We start from the raw sequence: 21,513 nt of genomic DNA on the forward strand, positions 1-21,513 counted from the left end.
TGCATATGCGCCTCAGATATTGTGGGGCCCTTCATTTCCTACCCCCCCAAAGTTCGCCTAAAAAGCACACACACCCCCGTGCCCCCCAGCCCAAATTCCTGGCTCCTGTTTCCTGTTGGCTTTGAGCCCGGCGTGTATGAGCTGCCTTCACGCTGCGCCTCTCGCCATTTGAGTCTCATTAGCCCCCCCTTGCCCTCCTCCAACCTCCCGCACTGCGGCGTTTTGATCCTCGGGCAGCTTGTCGGAATAGTTTAGCGGGATGGGAAACAGCCTTGGTCTGGGGCCTGTCTGTGAGATCTTCCCATAGATATGGGAATAAAAACTATTAGGAAGAGGGGAAGAATCACTTCTCCTTGGGTTGGTGAATCTTAGAGGGGTCCTGCCCTCTCCCTTTGTGCTTTTTCAGAAGCCTTCGCCAATTGTTCCTGTTGTTCATATCACGCTTTTCTTCCAAGGAAAGCCAAGGAGACCTACATAGTTCTCTTTCCCCTCCCCATTCTATTTTCACAACAACCTTGCGAGGTAGGATTCTGCAGAGTTGGGAGAGGCTCAGGAAAGGGCCACCCAAATTATCAAGAAAAGGAAGAAAGGTTGAGACTTTTCAGTTTAGAGAAAAGGCAAGTAAGAGGTGCTGTGATAAGAAGTTTATAAAATTATTCTTAGCCCAGGGGAAGCAAAAAGAGAACAATTATTACCCAGCTCTCAAATGCTAGAACTTGTGAACATCCCACAGAGGCTGAATGGTGTTGACCTGTGGAACTCACCCCCACAGGATAACCTTGAAAAGAAGATTTGACAAATTTATGGAGAAAAGTCACACAATGGCTGTGCTCTGCCTCCACATTGAAGGCAGTGATGCTTCTGAACCGCAGTTGCTGGAAACCCCAGGAAGAAAGTTGTCTCTTGTACTTAAATCCAGCTTGAGGGTTGATGGTCACTGAGAACAGGAAATTGGACTAGATGATCCAAGAGGCTCCTCATATTCAAAACTTGCTTTGAAAGAAATACCAATAGAATGCAGCACTGTACCACAATCCTGAACATGTGTACTTGGGAATGTGTCCTGCTGCATTCGGAAACGGGCTTAGATAATAATAATAATAATAATAATAATAATAATAATAATAATAATAATAATAATAATAATAATTTATTATTTGTACCCCGCCTATCTGGCTGGGTCTCCCCAGCCACTCTGAGCGGATTCCAACAAAGATTAAAAATACATTAAAATGTCACACATTAAAAACTTCCCTGAATAGGGCAGCCTTCAGATGTCTTCTAAATGTCAGGTAGTTGTTCTTCTGTTTGACATCTGGTGGGAGGGCATTCCACAGAGCGGGCGCCACTACCGAGAAGGCCCTCTGCCTGGTTCCCTGTAACCTGGCTTCTCACAGGGAGGGAACCGCCAGAAGGCCCTCAGAGCTGGACCTCAGTGTCCAGGCTGGACGATGGGGGTGGAGACTCTCCTTCAGGTATACTGGACCGAGGCCACCAAGTCTGATGTCTTTCAAACGGGATCAGAAAAAGTCATGAAGGTGAGGTACCTTCGTCAGTGCTTCTTGCTGACAAATGAACACTTGGTTGTTGTTGTTGTTATTGTTTAGTCGTGTCCGCCTCTTTGTGACCCCCTGGACCAGAACACGACAGGCACTCCTGTCTTCCACTGCCTCCTGCAGTTTGGTCAGACTCATGCTGGTAGCTTCCAGAACACTGTCCCACCATCTCGTCCTCTGTCGTCCCCTTCTCCTTGCGCCCTCCATCTTTCCCAACATCAGGGTCTTTTCCAGGGAGTCTTCTCTTCTCCTGAGGTGGCCAAAGTCTTGGAGCCTCAGCTTCAGGATCTGTCCTTCCAGTGAGCACTCAGGGCTGATTTCCTTCAGAATGGATGCGTTTGATCTTCTTGCAGTCCATGGGGCTCTCAAGAGTCTCCTCCAGCACCAGAATTCAAAAGCATCCATTCTTCGGCGATCAGCCTTCTTTGTGGTCCAGCTCTCACTTCCATACATCACTACTGGGAAAACCAGAGCTTTAACTATACGGACCTTTGTTGGCAAGGTGATGTCTCTGTTTTTTAAGATGCTGTCTAGGTTTGTCATTGCTTTTCTCCCAAGAAGCAGGCATCTTTTAATTTCATGACTGCTGTCTGAACATTGATAGTGTTCTCCATGATCTTCAACTTATATATTCCATTCATGAATTACTTCCCATAGAATGCCTTAAAGTGATTTAACAAGGAAAACCATTGCAGCCATTCCAAAAAGCAACATTATTTTAATTATAAAAACAATTTCAGATTTGAGGCAGGCATTAAAAAGACACAGTTGTTTTCAACCACAAAAACATGGCAGAAATGTGTTCAGCATCTGGACTTCAGAAGCAGGCTCCATTATATCCCCGCAGTCATGGCGGTGCTTTGATTGACATGGGTTTAAAATGCAAAACTGCACACGTATAGATTTCCTTCACATCACTACTGGGAAAACCATAGCTTTAACTATACGGACCTTTGTTGGCAAGGTGATGTCTCTGCTTTTTAAGATGCTGTCTAGGTTTGTCATTGCTTTTCTCCCAAGAAGCAGGCGTCTTTATAGGAACCTCAGCCATCTAGCTCTGTATTCTCCAGGGCTTCAGATTCAGGGCTCTCTTTCAACCCTCTGGAGGTGGTGAGAATTCATGGCTGGCCCCTGAGATCATGACTGTCCTCCACGATGTTCTCTCAGTTTCCCAAATGCTCGCCGCAGGCTCAGAAGGTTTGGGAACCACCAGTCTGATTCATTTTCCAGAGCACAAGTAGTTTGCTAGAGAATGAATCTTTATCACAGACCGGAGTGCTTGAAAAGTATGCTTAAGTACATCAAATTGGATCACTTTTGAATAAATAAATATTGAAAATCCCAGGAAATGAAAAAGTGAATAGTTTCAAAATTTGAGATGGACATCTAGGATGCCCTTTCACAACCTGGCACTTTCAGTTGTTTGTCATAGAATTGTAGAGTTGGAGGGGACCTCAGGGGTCATCTAGTCCAACCCCCTTCAAGGCTGGCATCACAGCTCAAGAATCCATGGCAGATGGCCATCCAACCTTTGCTTAAAAACCTCCAAGGTAGGAGAGTCCACCGCTGCTTGTGGGAGACTGTTCCACTGCTGAAGAACCTCTTACCTTCAGAAAGTACTTCCTGATGTTTAGTCAGAATCTCCTTTCCTGAAACTTGAAGCCATGGGTTCGAGTCCTACCCTCCAGAGCAGCAGAAAACAAGCTTGCTCTACCTTCCATGTTTGAGATATTTGAAGAAGGCTCTGCTATCTCCTCTCAGTCTCCTTCTTTCCCCAGGCTAAGCATCTGCATCTCCTTCAACCGTTCTTCATCAGGCTTGGCTTCCAGACAATTGGTCATCTTGGTCTCCTTCCTCTGCACACCTTCCAGCTTGTCAACATCCTTTTTAAATTGTGGTGCCCAGAAAACATGTGGTGAATTCAAAACATCTGGAGGGCACCAGGTTGGGGAAGGCTGATCTAGGCAAGGAGGCCATCGTCTCTGCCAAGGCTCCCCCCTCCGTTGCCCGTCCAGCATCTCCCTCCTCTAGCCTGGGAAACTCTCTGTGGCCAAGGCGGCTCGATTCCCTTGTCAGGAGGAAAGTTTATCTTGGCTTCTTGGCGCTGCCCGTCTCCGTTTGCCTTGGCACGGGGGGCCGGCAGTCGGCGAGGCTCTTTCATTTCCAGAAAGTTTTATCTCCTTCTCCATCCCCCGAAGACAGATTAGATGGGGAATGGACAGAATGGGGCTCTTTCTAACTTGATCGGAGGCGAAAGCCAAGGGCGATTTACAAAGAAAGTTCATCTTTCCAAGCGATGGCTGTTTTCGATCACCGCTAACGGCGCAAAAACGCTTATCTGGTTCACACTCACAGGATGTGAGCTAACGCACTAATACTCTCATTTCGAAAGCAGGGGAACCGAAAATGAGAAGACAACAAATCCCCTCTCCACAAAACAAACCAAAATATTTACACAGAGGAGCTTATGCCTGATGGTTAAGTGAGAAAGCTATGAGCACGCCAGTATTTTCCACCCAGGAGACACCTGTGCTGGGAGTTGGACTAGATCAGTTGTTTGCAACCTTTTTTTGACCATGCCCCACCTAAGCATCTCTAAAATCCTGATGCCCCCCCCCCAATGGCATATACCGTATTTTTCCATCTATAAGATGCCCCCCATGTATAAGATGCCCCCTATTTTGGGGGAGTCAGATTTAAGAAAATGGGGAAAAGATGTACAGTGGTACCTCTGGATGCGAATGGGATCCATTCCAGAGCCCCGTTCACATCCAGAGCAGAATGCAACCCATGTCTGCACAGGCGTGGGTCATGATTCGCCGCTTCTGCACATGCACATGACGTCATTTTGAGCATCTGCGCATGCACAAGGGGCGAAACCCAGAGGTAACCCGTTCCATTACTTCCGGGTCGCCACGGAGCGTAACCTGAAAACACTCAACCTGAAGCGACTTTAACCCAAGGTATGACGGTATAAGACACCCTCTAATTTTTGACATTATTTTTTAGGGGAAAAACCTAGTCTTATACACGGGAAAATATGGTAATTCTTATTATTCAGAAAATGAACTTCTGTTCACGTGGAGGAAGCCAAAGGGCCATTAATGTGATCTAAACAAGCTTCAAAATTGCCACCCCCATAAAAATCAAATTGCCCCCCTGTCAGGCACATTGGGAACCATGGGACAAGATGAACATCCAGGGAAGCTGAATGTTCAAGACAGAGAACAGAACATCCTTCAAACAGCACAAGAGTTAAACTATGGAACTCCTGGCCACAGGAGGCAGTGATGTTCACCAATCTTCATGGCTTTAAAAGAGGATGAGATGAATTCATGGGGCACAGTGGCTGCTACACATCCAGGAGACTAAGAGGTCTATAAATGTGAGGGTCTGAGGGGCCACTTTTCTTGAAGATTGGCACAACTCTACTGGCAAACCACCCTAGAGAGGTGTCTCCAGTTATATTTATATATGTGAACAGTTTTGCCAAAATGGGAGACCCCCAATTTATGTCCAGGAGAAAAATATTGGGGGGGATCATGTCTTCCCCTGGCGCTTTTCCAGGATGCATTGATGAAATCAATTCTCAAATCTCTGTGGTGGATACAGGTGGCCAACTAGGGAGATGTGAAGAGTTCTCTATCTTAGAAGGTTTTAATATTTGTATTAGATGCCTGCTTCTTGGGAGAAAAGCAACAACAAACCTAGACAGCATCTTAAAAAGCAGAGACATCACCTTGCTGACAAAGGTCCGTATAGTTAAAGCTATGGTTTTCCCAGCAGTGATGTATGGAAGTGAGAACTGGACCATAAAGAAGACTGATCGCCGAAGAATGGATGCTTTTGAATTATGGTGTTGGAGGAGACTCTTGAGAGTCCCATGGACTGCAAGAAGATCAAACCTATCCATTGTGAAGGAAATCAGCCCTGAGTGCTCACTGGAAGGACTGATCATGAAGCTGAGGCTCCAATACTTTGGCCCCCTCATGAGAAGAGAAGACCCTGATGTTGGGGAAGATGGAGGACACAAGGAGAAGGGGACGACAGAGGACAAGATGGTGGGACAGTGTTCTCGAAACTGCCAGCATGAGTTTGACCAAACTGCGGGAGGCAGTGGAAGACAGGAGGGCCTGGCGTGCTCTGGTCCAGGGGGTCACGAAGAGTCGGACACGACTAAACGACTAAACAACAACAACAATATTTGTATTCAGCTTTCCCAACAATAAATGTTGAGCTCAAAGGAGCACACAATAACCACACGAGCATCCTGGATCCTGGAATGCCCCGTTTTTTGGTCTGGTGCGATTCAGCTGGCTCTGTGAGAGCCTGGGACCAAAAAATGAATGTGCCCCTTTTGATCAGCGGGATGTTGGAGGGTCTGTAATCCAACAAAATAAACGCCAAGATTGCAGGTTCCCTGCATATTTCTGCATTGCATGGGGTTGCGCTAGATGATGCTCAGAGTCCCTTGCAACTCAACAATTCTGTGATTCTATGAAAACAATTAATAGAATTCATTTCATAGTATCTCATACTATTGCCGGGATACTTCTGAACTGCATGGAGCCTTACTCCAAACCAACAAAAATGGATTTGCCACGGGCTGCCAAATGCATTCATTTTCAACACTGCGACGGGTGCAAACCTCATCCGCCACACACAAATTATAGAGGACTTCTGAGTGCAAGCAACGATGCCCAAGTTTGTGCGTGCAACTTTTCCTTCAGCACCTGCAAAACTGACTTTCTCCCTGCCAACACCCACCCCCCAAAAAAATCCCCTCTCCCTTCTTGGCTTGGCCTTGCGAGAGATTTTGCCGATAAGAGGTCCCACACCGTGGAAATGGATGTTGCTCTTAAAAGATGTGTTTCGAATCGGCGCATGAGCCCTTGCGCACCATCCCACCAGCCGGTGCAATGAATGCGTCCAGCTGTTCCATATATTTAATGGCTCTGGCGGGACCCTATCAGGAAATATTGTGCTGGGAATTCTGGCTTAGGGTCTGGGAACAGAGCCAGGCCAGATGGTCTTCCTTTTTTCCTCAGGCAGAAAGGCGTACCGGGGTAAGGAGTGCCACCTTCCCCTCTTAAAAACAACACACATACACAAAATCTTTTCTGCATCCTCTTCCTCTTCCTGCCACCCCCAAAACAGGTACCTGGAGACCATCTTCCATCACCATCATGACTCCATCATGATGGTGAGCCAGTGTGGTGTAGCGGTTAAGAGCGGTGGACTCGTAATCTGGGGAACCGGGTTCGCGTCTCCGTTCCTCCACATGCAGCTGCTGGGTGACCTTGGGCCAGTCACACTTCTCTGAAGTCTCTCAGCCTCACTCACCTCACAGAGTGTTTGTTGTGGGGGAGGAAGGGAAAGGAGATTGTGAGCCACTTTGAGACTCCTTAAAAGGTAAAGGGGTTGCAGCGCACATCTCGCTTTATTGGCCGAGGGAGCCAGCGTACAGCTTCCAGGTCATGTGGCCAGCATGACTAAGCCGCTTCTGGTGAACCAGAGCAGCGCACAAAAACACTGTTTACCTTCCCGCCGGAGCGGTACCTATTTATCTACTTGCACTTTGACGTGCTTTCAAACTGCTAGGTTGGCAGGAGCTGGGACAAAGCAATGGGAGCTCACCGCATCGCAGGGATTCAAACCGCCAACCTTCTGATCGGCAAGCCCTAGGCTCTGTGGTTTAACCCACAGTGCCACCTGCGTCCCTTAGGAACTCCTTGTTGTTGTTTAGTTGTTTAGTTGTCTCTGACTCTTTGTGACCCCATGGACCAGAGCACGCCAGGCACTCCTTAGGGGAGTGATAAAGCGGGATATCAAGTCCAAACACTTCTTCTTCTTCTTCCATCATCACCTTAGCGACCAGTGGTCCAAGCATGGCAACCCTTGGCTTAAAGCCATGATCAAATTATAAGGAGAGGGAGATGGGGAGGCTGTTCACTCTTACCTTTGGGGAGAGCTCCTTAGCTACTTTTTTTAAAAAAAAACAGTGTTTTCGTGTTTTTGTTTTGCCCTGGAGTGCGCCGCTGGCACTAAACTGCCAGTCAATTCTCATAACAACATAGGGAGAGCCTTTAGCTGGATCAGGCCAACAGCCCACCTCGTCCTGCATCCTGTTCTCACAGCAGCCAACCAGATGCCCCAAAGTGAAACTTGTGAACAGGATCTGAGCACAAGAGCAACTCTGCCCTCCTGTAGTTTCCAGTAACTGGGATTCAGAATTATTGTCGCCTCCCAACTGTGGAGGCAGAACAGAGCCATCCTGGCTAGAAGACATCAACATCCAATTTTATTTTAAAGCCATCGAAGTTGATGGCCACCGCTGCTTCCTGTGGCAGGGAGTTCCGTAGTTTAACTCTGTGCTGTGTGCCGAAGGATTTTCCTCTACCTGTCCTGAATTGCCCAACATTCAGCTTTGCTGGATGTTCACGATTTCTAGCATTAGGAGACACAGAGAGAAAACTTTTCTTCCTCCACATTCTTCATGTCAGGAATAATTTTATAAACTTCTGCCATGCCTCCTCTTATCTGTCTTTTCCCTAAACTAAAATGCCCTAAACTCCATGGCCTTTCTCAGTAGGGGTGTTGCTCCATCGCCTTGATCATTTTCTGAACCTTTTCCAGTTCTTTAAAATCAGGTCCCACCTGGAGTCCTGCGTCCAATTCTGGGCACCACAATTTAAGAAGGATGTTGACAAACTGGAAGGTGTGCAAAAGAGGGCGACCAGGAGAATCAAGGACCAGTTGATGGCATTTTCCCATTGTACTGTGGAGAGTGTATTAACTTATGGTCTGTGTGTGGTTTGGGAGCTGAACCGTCAGGGGAAAAACAATGCTGTCCAGGGTTGTAAAGACTGCAGAGAGAATAATTGGGTGCACTCTTCCCACCTTGGATCAAATCTATGCTTCCAGGAGCCATAAGAAAGCTGCAGAGATAGCGCAGGATAGTGCGCACCCCGGAAATGATCTCTTTCAGCTTCTGCCTTCTGGAAGAAGGTCCAGGGTTATAAAGACAAGGACTAGCCGCCTGAGAAACAGTTTCTATCCAAATGTGATTTTGGTTTTAAACGCAGTCTGTATGGGAGTATATTGTATTTTAAAATGGGGTATCAGAGTTTTTAGGGGGCTAACCAGGTTTGGATAGCTGGGATAGTAGGTTTGTTGGGTTTTGAATGTCTTGTAGATTTTTCAATTTCGTTGCTCTGTATGGGACAATGACAATAAAGATTATCATATTGTATCATATTGATCTGAAAACCAAGCCTTATGAGGAATGGTTGAAGGAGCTGGGAATGTTAAGCCTGGGAAAGAGGAGACTGAGAAGAGATAGGAGAGCCATCTTCAAATATCTCAAGGGCTGTCACAGGGAAGATTGAATAAAATTAGGAGATGTCCAGTAGGACTTTGGGATTCTATTTTGGGCCCTATGCTTTTTCTCCGATAATTTTGAGACCACTGAAAAGACTCCTGTTTCAAAGAGACCCAAGGGCTGGATGAACCCATCTGGTCAGATCCAGTAAGATACCTTTAAGTTTTCGCATGGGATCAGGCCATTCCTGACCCACTGAATCTGGCATATATGTGCAACGACTCTGTCTAAAGCAGCTCGTGAATCCCTGCCAACCACACAAACGCTCAGGCTCAGAAAACATATGTTTTTAATTGGCCGAATGGTTAAAAGGGAACAGCTTGGCTGGGAGCGAAAGAAAATTTGATCTGGCCTTGTTTATTGGGACTTGGTGGTCACCTATCAAGTCGCTGGTTGGCAGGAAGCCACGGAGGAGGGGGCGGGGCGGGGAGGAGTCATGGGCCAAACCATCGCAACGCCACTTGGGCCACCAAAATGCTGGAGAGGGAACCCTTTGACCGGATGCCAGGAAGCTGGAGAACTGGCGCCAATTTCCATGCCTTGCCTGCGCACGATGCAAAGTCACTTGGCTATGCCACCCAGAACTGGGAAACGTTTGCCAGCAGGTTAGAGAAAGGGGGTGAGGGGGTGGGCGTCCCATTTATAGGGAGGAAAGAATCCAGAGAGCGAAGGAACATCTGGAGGCAACAGCTGGAAAACGTGGAGGCTGGTCCATGAGGGCGAAGGTGGCACTGGCCCACTGGCCTCGCTCCGCTCGCCATCTCACAACCAGTCCAGGAAGTGGCAGCACCTGTCAGCTTCCTGTGCCCCCTGGAGTCTCAGTGTTGCCCTTCTAGGACTCGGCAGGGAGGAGGGCACGGACAAAACTGTTAGAATTCCTGCTCCGTGACTGCAGTCATGGGATTGTTGTCTTTCACATGATGGTATATGTTTTGGGAAGTGACAGAGACAGGATGTTTGTGTTACTGTGTTCCGTGAAGTGGGACTATTGTCCTTTGTTCTTTTTCTCTTTGCTGTCTGATGCTAGAGAGAGAGGGAGCCATGTTGCAGTGCTCCGTATGTGTTTATATGTAAATAAAGTAAAGGTAAAGGGACCCCTGACCGTTAGGTCCAGTCGTGGCTGACTCTGGGGTTGCGGCGCTCATCTCACTTTACTGGCCCAGGGAGCCGGCATACAGTTTCCGGGTTGTGTGGCCAGCATGACTAAGCCACTTCTGGCGAACCAGAGCAGCGCATGGAAACGCCGTTTACCTTCCCGCTGGAGCTGTACCTATTGATCTACTTGCACTTTTAGGTGCTTTCGAACTGCTAGGTTGGCAGGAGCAGGGACTGAGCAATGAGAGCTCACCCCGTCGTGGGGATTCGAACCGCCGACCTTCTGATCGGCAGGTCCTCGGCTCTGTGGTTTAACCCACAGCGCCACCCGCGTCCCGTAAATAAAGTAGATTAGCCAAAATGCTGACTTGCTGTGTTTCGTTACGCAACTGCAAAGACTCTGCGGGTCCGTAAGTGTGCCGGTGTCGGTTGGCATTGGTCGCTGTGATGTTTGGGCTGAAGAAAACTTATGAAGCTCCCAAACACTCGACCAGGAGGGAGAGAACATGCCAGTCGGGCAGGGTCCTACTCGAGTGTAGGCTGAACTCCTGACAGCTCTGTATAGGAAAATGAGAGACTGAGAGGACTGCAGGTGCCGCCATCCCTGGTAGACTCTGATCGCCTCATCATAGAATTGTAGAGGGGACACCAAGGGTCATCTAGTCCACCTTCCCTGACCCCAGCGACTAAGCTGCGGAGGGAGGCTTCATGCTGCCTATCAGAGCAGCCTCCATGCAAGCAGGAGCGGGGCGAGGATCTCTCAGCTGTGAAGGGAGGCTTCACATTGTCTATCTGAGCTTGAGTGTAAGCAGGAGGGGGCAGGGATCTCTCAGTTAGGCAACAAGATGCCTCCTTTCCCATTTGAGGGATCCCTGCCCCCTTCTGCTTGCACACAAGTAGGAATGGGATTGGGGCTGCTCCAATGGGAAGGGAGGCATCGCGCTGCCCGAGCCTTGCCACCGCCGCTGCTCTCGGCCCTCCTTCTCCGCCTTCCATGCCTGACGCACCACGCACTGCTTCCCCACCACCACCGAAGAACTAACAACTCAGGGGCTTTCCAGGCTCATGGAGAAAGGAGATAGAAGCATCAGAGGAAGGGAAAACATGGCGGTTGAGGTCAAGGCAGCGGCGGCCTCTCTGCCACTGCCACTGGTGCAGCATCAATGTCTCGAACATGTAGTATTTATTCATTTAATTTTAATGGAGAAAGGAGATAGAAGCATCAGAGGAAGGGAAAACGTGGCAGTTGAGGTCAAGGTGGTGGCCACCCTCTGCCACTGCCATCGCTGCAGCATCAACGTCCCGAACACGTAGTATTTAATTAATTAAAGTGTCCCCGGCTTCATTGAAAAAATTCTGGTAACCTGGGAAAAGATTTATAATGAATTGAAAAAAAATGTTGAAATATACATTTATTAAGAAACCAGAGGCCTTTCTTCTTGGAATAATAAGTTTGGAATTACCCAAGAAAGATGTCAGATTGTTTTTGTACACCACAAATGCAGCTAGAATTTTGCTGGCCCAAAACTGGAAATCACAAGAAATACCAACAGTGGAGGAACGGCAGATGAAGATGATGGATTTTTGGGAGCTAGCTGACCAGAAGAGTCCGCGACCAGAAGGAGGAGGAGCACTAAGAGGAATGGAAGAAATTCAAAGATTATCTAGTTAAATATGATAACTTAAATAGAATTACTTGCAAGTACCAAATTGGCCTAGGATTTAAATATGTGATGTTGTAGAATACTATGGATAAAAGTTAAAATGAAAAGAAAGAAAGATGTAAATGGACTAAGTAAATTTTATGTGAAATCGGTTTTGGAAAAGTTGCTGCAATGATTTATATGGAAACTCAGCCAGGGGGATTCGAGGAAGTCACCCAACAATGATAACAAAAGTGGAATTTTTACAGTTTGTGTATATGTTTGTTTGCTTGTTTTTCGATGTTTTCTTTTTTTGTTTGTGGATATGTTTGTTATAAAATTGGAAAACTAATAAAAAAAATGGAAAAGAAAAAGAAAAAAAAATCTGGTAACCTTACCATAAAGCCCACTGGGTGTGACTTTGGGCTCTCAGCCTAAACTATCTCACAGGGTAGTGCTGATTATTATTATTGTAAAATAATAATGCAACTTGAGTGTTCCCAGGCACCTCTGTGAGAGCATTCAGTCTGATGCCTTTTTTTCTGCTTTCAGGTGATCGAGGCCCAAAGGGGGAGAAGGGGGAAAGAGGAGACCGAGGCAGAGAACCAGGTAAGACAGGGTTTTGTTTCTCCTCTGTGGGTTGCCACCTTTTTTTCCGGCCGGTGCTCCGATGCCTTTAACTGCCATGTGAGAAAAAGGCATTGAAAGTGTCGTCGATGGGCAAAGCTGCACCTGGTGAATTTCTGCAGGTGTGGCTGCTGTTAAAGGGCCCAAGGGCCTCTCCTGGGTTGTATTTATTAGTTTTTAAATACATAAATTTGGGTTCTAATTTTGATGCTGACGGATGCAGGAGATGCTCAGGTCTAGGGAAATGTGGTCCCTGTGGGCCTTAAGGATAGAAGATGGAGATTTGTGTCTTTGTCGTGCAGATATACCACACACAGATATACCCAAATAGATTTGGAAACAAAGAGCTGGCTAACAGCATGAGTTACAGGATGCACATTCGCAACCCGCAGTGTTTGCAACCCGCAGCGGCACTTCTGTGCATGCACAAAGTGCAATTTAGCGCTTCTGTGCATGCACAACCACCGAAACCTGGAAGTAACCTGTTCTGGTACTGCCAGGTTTTGGCAGGTGCGTAACCTGAACAAACGCAACCTGAAGCGGCTGTAACCCGAGGTATGACTGTATCTGTTCTGATTCCTCCAGCAGCCATGTGTTCTAGCCGTATGAAAGAGGGAGGAAAAATTATCCCTCCCCACTTTCCCATGCTACGCATAATCTTATAAAATCCATGATTTCGCCTCTTCTTCTCCTTTTCTCTGAACCAAAAAGTCTCAAACACTGCAAACTTTGTTCGTAGCAGAGTCGCTTCATCTTCTGGATCATTTTGCTTGTGAAATGGGCGCAAAATGCTCCCATGCTAGATAGATGATAGATGATAGATGATAGATGATGGATGATAGATGATAGATGATAGATGATAGATGATAGATGATAGATGATAGATGATAGATAGATAGATAGATAGATAGATAGATAGATAATAGATAGAGACAGATGATATAGATAGATGATAGATAGATAGATAGATAGATAGATAGATAGATGATAGATAGATAGATAGATAGATAGATAGATAGATATAGATATAGATAGATAGATGATAGATAGATAGATATAGATAGATGATGATGATAGATAGATAGATATAGATAGATGATGATGATGATGATAGATAGATAGATAGATAGATAGATAGATAGATAGATAGACAGACAGACAGACAGACAGATTTTGGATCCTAACAGTTTTGAAGATGTCCGTTCCGCAAACAGAATAAGAAACGGGCGTCTTTCTTTCCTTCTTCCTTCCTTAACCGGGGAGATTCGGAGAGCAGTGCTCTCTCTGCACTAGGGCATAAATCTCCCATTTCCCTAACAGACACATGGTCCCAATTATCCCGGCCGATGATATCTTTGTGCAGCTGCATGGGCTCGCGGGCTTGTTTTCCTAAGCAATCATGTTTATTTCTTTTCCTTATATTTTCCCCTTTTGCTCAAGGCTCAGAGAGGTAATAGGCTCAATGAAAACAAACGCACGGAAGAGGAACAAAGGCCACGGGAAACTCTAGGGTCTCATGCAAAACGGGGGCCCGGGGGGTGGGAATGAGCATGTAAACCCCTGGGCTACAGATTGCTTTTGGGGGTGCAGTCCAGGCATTGCTGGAAAAAATAAAATCCCAAGCGCCAGGGAGGTTCGTATTGACTTTCTAAGAGTAAGGGACCCGACTAAGAAAAAGGGGCCTCTCACTGCAAACAATTAACAATGCTAGCAGAACTGATTTGAAAAGACTTGTAATGTTGACAATTAATGCCTTTTTATATTTATTTAAAATTTATGACGATTGGAATGAACGATACGTAAATTGGAAGAGGCACAAATGCAATAACATAGAAAGGAATTATGAAAACCATGAGGCAGAAAGGAGGGAAGTTGATCAGCTCATACGAGCAAAAACCAATGCGAATAACAAGGATGTATTTTAATATTATGAAATGGAAATTTAATAAGAAAAATAAGAAAAATGAAGAGAGAGAAGGGGGCCTCTTGCGGCTGGCCTAAGAAATACTGCGGCAAATATGGCATTTTTGCATGCAGAGGAAGAGAAACAACAGCTGTTAAAAGAATCATAGAAAAGTAGAGTTGGGAGGGACCCCCAACGGTCATCTAGTCCAACCCCCGTCAATGCAGGAATCTCAGCTAAAGCATCCCTGACAAATGGCCATCCAACCTCCACTTAGAAAACTCCAAGCAAGGAGAGCCCACCACCTTCTGAGGGAGTTTGCTCCACAGCCATACTGCTCTTACTCTTTGAAAGTTCTTCCCGATTGTGATGGGATGGTGAGCTGCTTGTGCGTAAAATCCTGATCCCTCAGAGTTTGGCTAAGTTCCCAAACCTCTGTCTGTGATGGAGCTCCTTAAGCATGGCTCCATCAATCGCTCGTTGAATCGGACAGTGGGCGTTTACGGAACTTCTTCCAGCATAAAAGCTCCTTAACGGAAACGCGTCTTCTGGACTCTCGGCGTGACAGTTTCCGCCGAGGAGTGGGTGTCCCTACGGGAGGTCCTGAAACCTCTCCACTGTTCTCGCTTGAAGTATCTCTGAGCCCTCCCTCCGACTCACTTTCCCTTGTAACTCCACTTCTCCCCCTGCTGGTCCCCTCCTCCGCTGAGTGGTCTCTCTCACCCTCCATGAGCCCTTTCACCTCCTTCGTCTCAGATGACAGTTCCCTGACATCCACCTCCCCTCTAGGGCCCCCTTCACCCCCTTCCCTCCCCTCCTCTGCGGGAGGCGAGGGAGCAAAACCCCTGAAGGAACCTCCCTCATCTTCCGAAGTTTCGAACACTTCCCTCCACCTTTTGCTGTTCCCGGTTTCCAAGTACTCCTCCTCCTCCGAGTCTGTACCTCCTTCCAACTCCGATTCCCTGAATCCCTCCAGTTCCTCCTCATCGTCGGTGGTGCCAAAGTACTCCCTCCGGAACCTCGCTACTGTCTGAGGTTTCCTGGGGAACCTTTGGTGGAACGTTTCGATCAAGACCTCGTCATGGACCTCCTCTGCCTTCACCCAGGTGTTTTCCGACTCCGGTTCCCCTTCCCACGCGACCAAATACTCCACCTGATTACCCTTCCACCTGGAGTCGATGATTTCCGCCACATAGTTGCGGCTTTCCCTTTCTTCTATGGCTGGCCCCCGTGTGGACACCCCTTCACCTTCCCCCCTGTATGGTGACAGTAATGACCTGTGGAATACTGGGTGCAGTTTCATGTGGTTCGGTAACCGGAGTCTGAAAGCCACTGGGTTGACCTGTTGGATGACCTCAAATGGTCCCAATCTTTTGGGTCTCAATTTCTTGCAACTCCCCTTGAACGGCAACCCTTGGGTTGATAGCCAGACCCGACTCCCCACCCTAATTGTTTCACCTTCCCTTCTGCTCTTGTCTGCCTGCCTCTTATATTCTTCTTTGGCCCTTTCTAAGTTGTGTTGGAGTTGACGATGGATCGCTTCCATTTCTTCTACAAAAAGTTCAGCGGCCGGAACACTCCATCTCTCTCCTCCTTCCCCTGGAAACGCCCTGGGGTGGCACCCATAATTAGCCAAAAAGGGGCTCATCCCTGTGGACACATTCTCTGCATTATTGTAAGCAAATTCCGCTAGTGCCAACTTTTCGACCCAATCGTTTTCTCTGTCATTGACATAACACCTCAGGTATTGTTGAAGGATACCGTTTGCCCTCTCCGCCTGCCCATTGGTCTCAGGGTGCCTGGCAGTCGAAAAGTTGACCTCTACGTGCAACAAGCTCATAAGCTTCCTCCAGAATCTGGACGTGAACTGTTTCCCTCTGTCGGAAACCAGCCTCAAGGGGGCGCCATGCAGCCTAAAAATATGTTCTACAAACAATTTTGCTGTCTCTTCCGCTGTGACTGCATGTGAGCAAGCTACAAAGTGACCCATCTTAGTTAACTGGTCTACTACGACTAGTATGGCGGTTTTCCCCTGGGATTTGGGCAGATCAGTCATAAAATCTATCGACACCGCCTCCCACGGTCGTTCTGGTGTGGGTAACGGTTCTAATAACCCCGCTGGTGCCCGCCTTTCTCCTTTGGCTCTCTGGCATTGGTCACACCTTCTCACATACTCCCGTACATCCTCCCTCACCTTGGGCCACCAAAACTCCCTGGTCACCAACCACATGGTCTTGTGTTGCCCAAAATGCCCCGCTGTGGGATTGTCGTGCAGCTGTTTGAGTACTCTCCCCCTCAATTCCCCTTCGGGTATATATAGCGCCCCTTTGTAATACAATGCCCCGTTTTCTTCAAAACCTCCGGGGTCTTCTCCCTCTCTCCTTAAACCTCTGAGCTTCTCCTGGGCGTACTCATCATTTACCGTTCCCTCTACCAGTTCTCTTTGCCCCACCCAGGCCGCACCACACACCCAGTGGTCCTCTGGGATAATATGTCTCTCTTCTGGCGCTCCCTCCCCCTCTAAATATTCAGGTTTGCGAGAGAGAGCGTCCGCTCTGATGTTTTCTGGACCTGGCACATAGCAGATTTCAAAATGGAATTTGGAGAACTCCTGGGCCCATCTCACTTGTCGTTGGTTGAGCACTCGTGCCGTTCTCCAATACTCCAAATTCTTGTGGTCCGTACACACTTGCACCTTATGCTGTGCGCCAATTAGTAAGTGCCTCCATCTCCGGAACGCTTCGTGAATGGCGAGTAGTTCTCGGTCATATACCGTGTAATTCCTCTCGGATTTGTTCAGCTTACGCGAAAGGAAGGCACACGGTCTCCATTCCGACTTATTGCTCCCTGGCTGAAGCAGCACCGCCCCCACCGCCCGGTCTGAGGCATCAGTTTCCACTCTCATGGGTTTTTGTAAATCCACATGCAGGAGCTGTTCTTCCGAAGCGAATGCCTTTTTCAATTCCTCAAAAGCGTGCTCCGCCTCCGCCGTCCAAACGAATTTCTTCTTGCTGCTTAGACAGTCCGTGATGGGAGCCGTTAAGTGGGCAAAGTTCTTGATGAATTTACGGTAGAAGTTCCCAAACCCTAAGAACCTTTGCACATCTTTTTTCGTTTTCGGTGTCTTCCATTCCAGCACCGCCTGTACCTTGCCTGGATCCATGGCTAATCCCTTGTCTGATAAGCGGTACCCCAGGAATTCCACCTCCTTGGCGTGGAACTGACACTTCTCCAATTTCACCCACAACTGGTTTGCTTGCAGCCGGCTCAGCACTTCCCTGACATCCTTTACATGCTGCTCCTCATTCTCTGAATATATCAGCACGTCATCGAGGAAGGCCACGCAATTCTTGTAGAGCAAATGTCCCAGTACATGGTTCATGAGCGATTGAAAACAGGCGGAGCCTGCTTGTAATCCAAAGGGCATAACAAGATATTCGAAAGCCCCTAGGGGGGTGAACATCGTTGTCTTCCATTCATCCCCCTTCTTTATTCGTATCAGGTTGTACGCTCCTCTCAGGTCCAGTTTCGTGAATATCTTTCCCTTCCTCACCCTGGTCAAAATGTCATCAATCCTGGGCATGGGGAAAGTCACTGGTTCTGACACGGCATTTAGCCGCCGGTAGTCCACGATCAATCTCGGTTTATCCGTGTGTTTTTTGTCCACAAAAAACACTGGGCTGCCCCCCACCGCTCTGGACTCTCTGATGAAACCTCTCTTCAGGTTTTTGTCAATAAACTCCCTCAACTCCTGCATTTCCCTGTCTGACATGGCGTACAGCTTCCCCACGGGCAGCTGGGCCCCAGGGACCAGGTTAATTTGGCAGTCAAAGTCTCTATGCGGTGGTAGTTTATCTGCTTCCCTTTCGCTGAAGACCTTGCTCAGGTCAGCGTATTGTTTGGGCACCTTCCCTTTGTCAGCCACTTCCATCCCTGCTAGGGAGGCTTTTGCCCCTTCTGGCACCTTTCCCTCTTTGCAGTGTTCCAGGCAATGTGCTGACCCAAAGGAGACCACTCTCTGATGCCAGCCCACTAGCGGGTCATGCAACGCTAGCCAGCTCATTCCCAAAATGACTGGCGCCCCTCCCAGGGTGGCTACATTGAACGCTATCCTTTCAGTGTGCCTTGCCACCCTCATAACCATTGGGACGGTCTGTAGGCTAACTTCTCCCCCCAACAGCTCCCTCCCATCGATCGTGGTGACCTGCAGGGGGTTGCTTAAAGGGAGTGTCTGTATCTGGTGTTCAGCTGCAAACTCCTTGCTCATAAAATTACAGGAGCTGCCTGAGTCCAACAGCGCCTTGGTCTTTAGTGGGTATCCGTTTGCCAGCTCTAGCAGCACCTCTATTACTAGAGCTGGTCTTGGAGGTTCCGGAGTGGGCACTTTTACTGCTCCTTGGCCTGTCTGCAGTGCCCTGACAGTGGCAGACAGGCGTTGGCTTTTACTGGCTCCTGGACTTCCTCCTCCTTCCCCCCAACAGCTCCCGCCATCCCTTGCCATTCCTTTCTTTGCGGGCAGACTCTGGCAAAGTGACCTGGCTGCTGGCAGAGGTAACATTTCTTGGCGCTCTTTCCCTCCTTCTTCCTCCCTTCACTGGGATTTGAAACTGCGCGCGCGCGCGCTGTTCCAACTTCCATCGGCTCTCCGGGCGGGAAACTGGGTTCTGGAATCTCTGGAATGCGGAAATCCCTCCAACGCTCTCCTTTCCCCTCCCGCTTCTCCAAGGCTCTTGCCTCCTGGCGCGCTCCAATGGTCAGCGCTGATTTGGTCAGCTGGTCCATAGACTCCGCCCTGGGCGCCCGGGAAAGTTCATCTTTCACCGCCGAAGAAAGCCCCTCTTCAAAGAGCATTTGAATGGGTTCCGCCGATAGGTCCCACCCCAATTTATGTATCAACATTGTAAACTCAGTCCAGTACTCACGAACCGATCGGCTCCCCTGTTTGCAAGCCATCAATTGTCTGCGCACCAGTCCCTGTTCAATCTCGCTGGAAAACATCAAATCCATGGCGCGAAAAAACTTCCTCGCGTCCTTCAGCATGTCACTATTCCCTGCCATCAGGGGCCGGACCCAGTCTCTCGCCCCCCCTTCGAGATGGCCAATCACAAACGCCACTCGCGATGCCTCATCGGGAAAGTCGTTAAACTGCAGTTCGAGAGCATACTGCATCTCTGTCCTAAAGGCTTGGTAGTTCCTGGGGTCCCCCCCAAACTTCTGCACCATTCCTGGCATCTTTCTTGCTAGTGTAGCGCCTTTTGCCTTTTCTGCATCCTGCGCCCTCCTTTCTTCTAGCCTCGCCGTTTGCATTGCTAGCTGGAGTTCCAAAACTCTGTACCTTTCTTCCAGAGTTGGACCTTCTCCAGCTCCTGCTGCTCCTCCGGCTCCGGCTGGGTTGCTCATGATGCCTCTCTGCACAAGCTGCTTTCAGGGACTGTCCGATTGCTGTGATGGGATGGTGAGCTGCTTGTGCGTAAAATCCTGATCCCTCAGAGTTTGGCTAAGTTCCCAAACCTCTGTCTGTGATGGAGCTCCTTAAGCATGGCTCCATCAATCGCTCGTTGAATCGGACAGTGGGCGTTTACGGAACTTCTTCCAGCATAAAAGCTCCTTAACGGAAACGCGTCTTCTGGACTCTCGGCGTGACAGTTTCCGCCGAGGAGTGGGTGTCCCTACGGGAGGTCCTGAAACCTCTCCACTGTTCTCGCTTGAAGTATCTCTGAGCCCTCCCTCCGACTCACTTTCCCTTGTAACTCCACTTCTCCCCCTGCTGGTCCCCTCCTCCGCTGAGTGGTCTCTCTCACCCTCCATGAGCCCTTTCACCTCCTTCGTCTCAGATGACAGTTCCCTGACACCGATGTTTAGTCGAGAGGATTGTAGAGTTGGAAGGGACCCCATGGGTCATCTTGTCCAACCCGCTGCAATGCAGGAATCTCAGCTAAAGCGTCCATGACAGATGGCCAGCCAACCTCTGCGTAAAAACCTCCAAGGAAGGAGAGTCCACAACCTCCCAGGGGACTCCGTTCCACTGTCAAACAGCTCTGGTTGTCAGAAAGTTTTTCCATATATTTAGTAGGAATCTCCTCTCTTGTAACTTGAAGCCATGGGTTCAAGTCCTACCTTCCGGAGCAGGAGAAAACAAGCTTGCTCCCTCTTCCATGTGACAGCCCTTGAGATATTGGAAGATGGCTATTGTATGGCTCCTCTCAGTCAGGCTAAACATACCCGGCTCCTTCAACCATTCCTCATCAGGCTTAGTTTCCAGACCTTTGATGATTTTGGTTGCCCTCCTCTGCACACATCCCAGCTTGTCAACAACCTTCTTAAATTTTGGTGCCCTGAACTAGACACAATATTCCAAGTGCAGGAATCTCAGCTATAGCATCCGTGGCAGAGGGCCATGAAAGTCAACAAGCTCTAGTGTTATTAGAGAGGGAGAAACATTTTCTGTCCACTTTCTCCATGCTGTGTATCATCCTATAAACATGCAACAGTACCCCCAACCATCTGACTGGACTGCCCCACTTACTCTACGCAGCTTCCAACAAGATAGAAAAACACAGTGCTACCGTATTTTTCGCTCTGTAAGACGCACTTTCCCCCACCTAAAAAGTAAGGGGAAATGTGTGTGCGTCTTATGGAGCAAATGCAGGCGGGAGGCTCTGCTCAGCGCTCCATTTAAAGAGCCTCGTGGAGAGTGTGTGTGGCTCTTGGGGGCTTTTCCCGAGGAGGGCTGCCCTTCTCCCTCCTCAGGGAAAAGCCCCCAAGAGCCGCACACTCTTTAAAGGGAGCGCGGCTCTTGGAGGGAGATGCTGCATGCGGCTATCCCATAAGCCAGGACAGCGGGATCGCTGCGCTCAGGAGCATGGACCAAGCAACGGGAGCTCACCCCGTTGTGAGGATTCGAACTGCCGACCTTCTGATCAGCAAGCCCTAGGCTCTGTGGTTTAGACCACAGCGCCACCTACATCCCAAACAATAATGACACAACTGTCTTCTTTAACAGTAATAATAAAGTTTTCTTGCATTCAGTTCACAGTATTGCCCTGAAGGCAGGCTTTATCCTGTAGTTACAGGTACATCTGTAGCCAGGCCTCAGAGTTTCTACCTTGTGGCTTCCATCCTCTGAAAGGATGAGCCATGTGCTGCTAGCTGAGAGCAAAAGATGAAAATGAGTCAAAAAGGGAAGATGGCTGTGTGACCAGCCCATTTATAGGGTCTGTCAGGGTCACGCCCATCTACCTGGTCACACACAGGGGGACGAGGCTGCAGACCAGGTGTGACAGGAAGTCCTCTTGGCTGGAGCAACAT

The 21,513-nt window shown here is 48.4% G+C and overlaps 1 protein-coding gene across 1 annotated transcript in view; it reads left to right on the plus strand.

The window, feature by feature from the left end:
• SCARA5 (scavenger receptor class A member 5) overlaps positions 1-21,513 on the plus strand; it is a 98,968-nt gene that overhangs the window by 68,190 nt on the left and 9,265 nt on the right. Inside the window, exon 7 of the mRNA XM_083605334.1 lies at positions 12,228-12,284. Within this exon, the coding sequence (XP_083461460.1) occupies positions 12,228-12,284 (57 nt within the window). The remainder of the gene's footprint in view (positions 1-12,227; positions 12,285-21,513) is intronic.

The sequence above is a fragment of the Podarcis filfolensis genome (genome assembly GCF_964270895.1).
Source record: "Podarcis filfolensis genome assembly, chromosome: 3".
In the NCBI taxonomy this organism is placed as follows: domain Eukaryota; kingdom Metazoa; phylum Chordata; class Lepidosauria; order Squamata; family Lacertidae; genus Podarcis; species Podarcis filfolensis.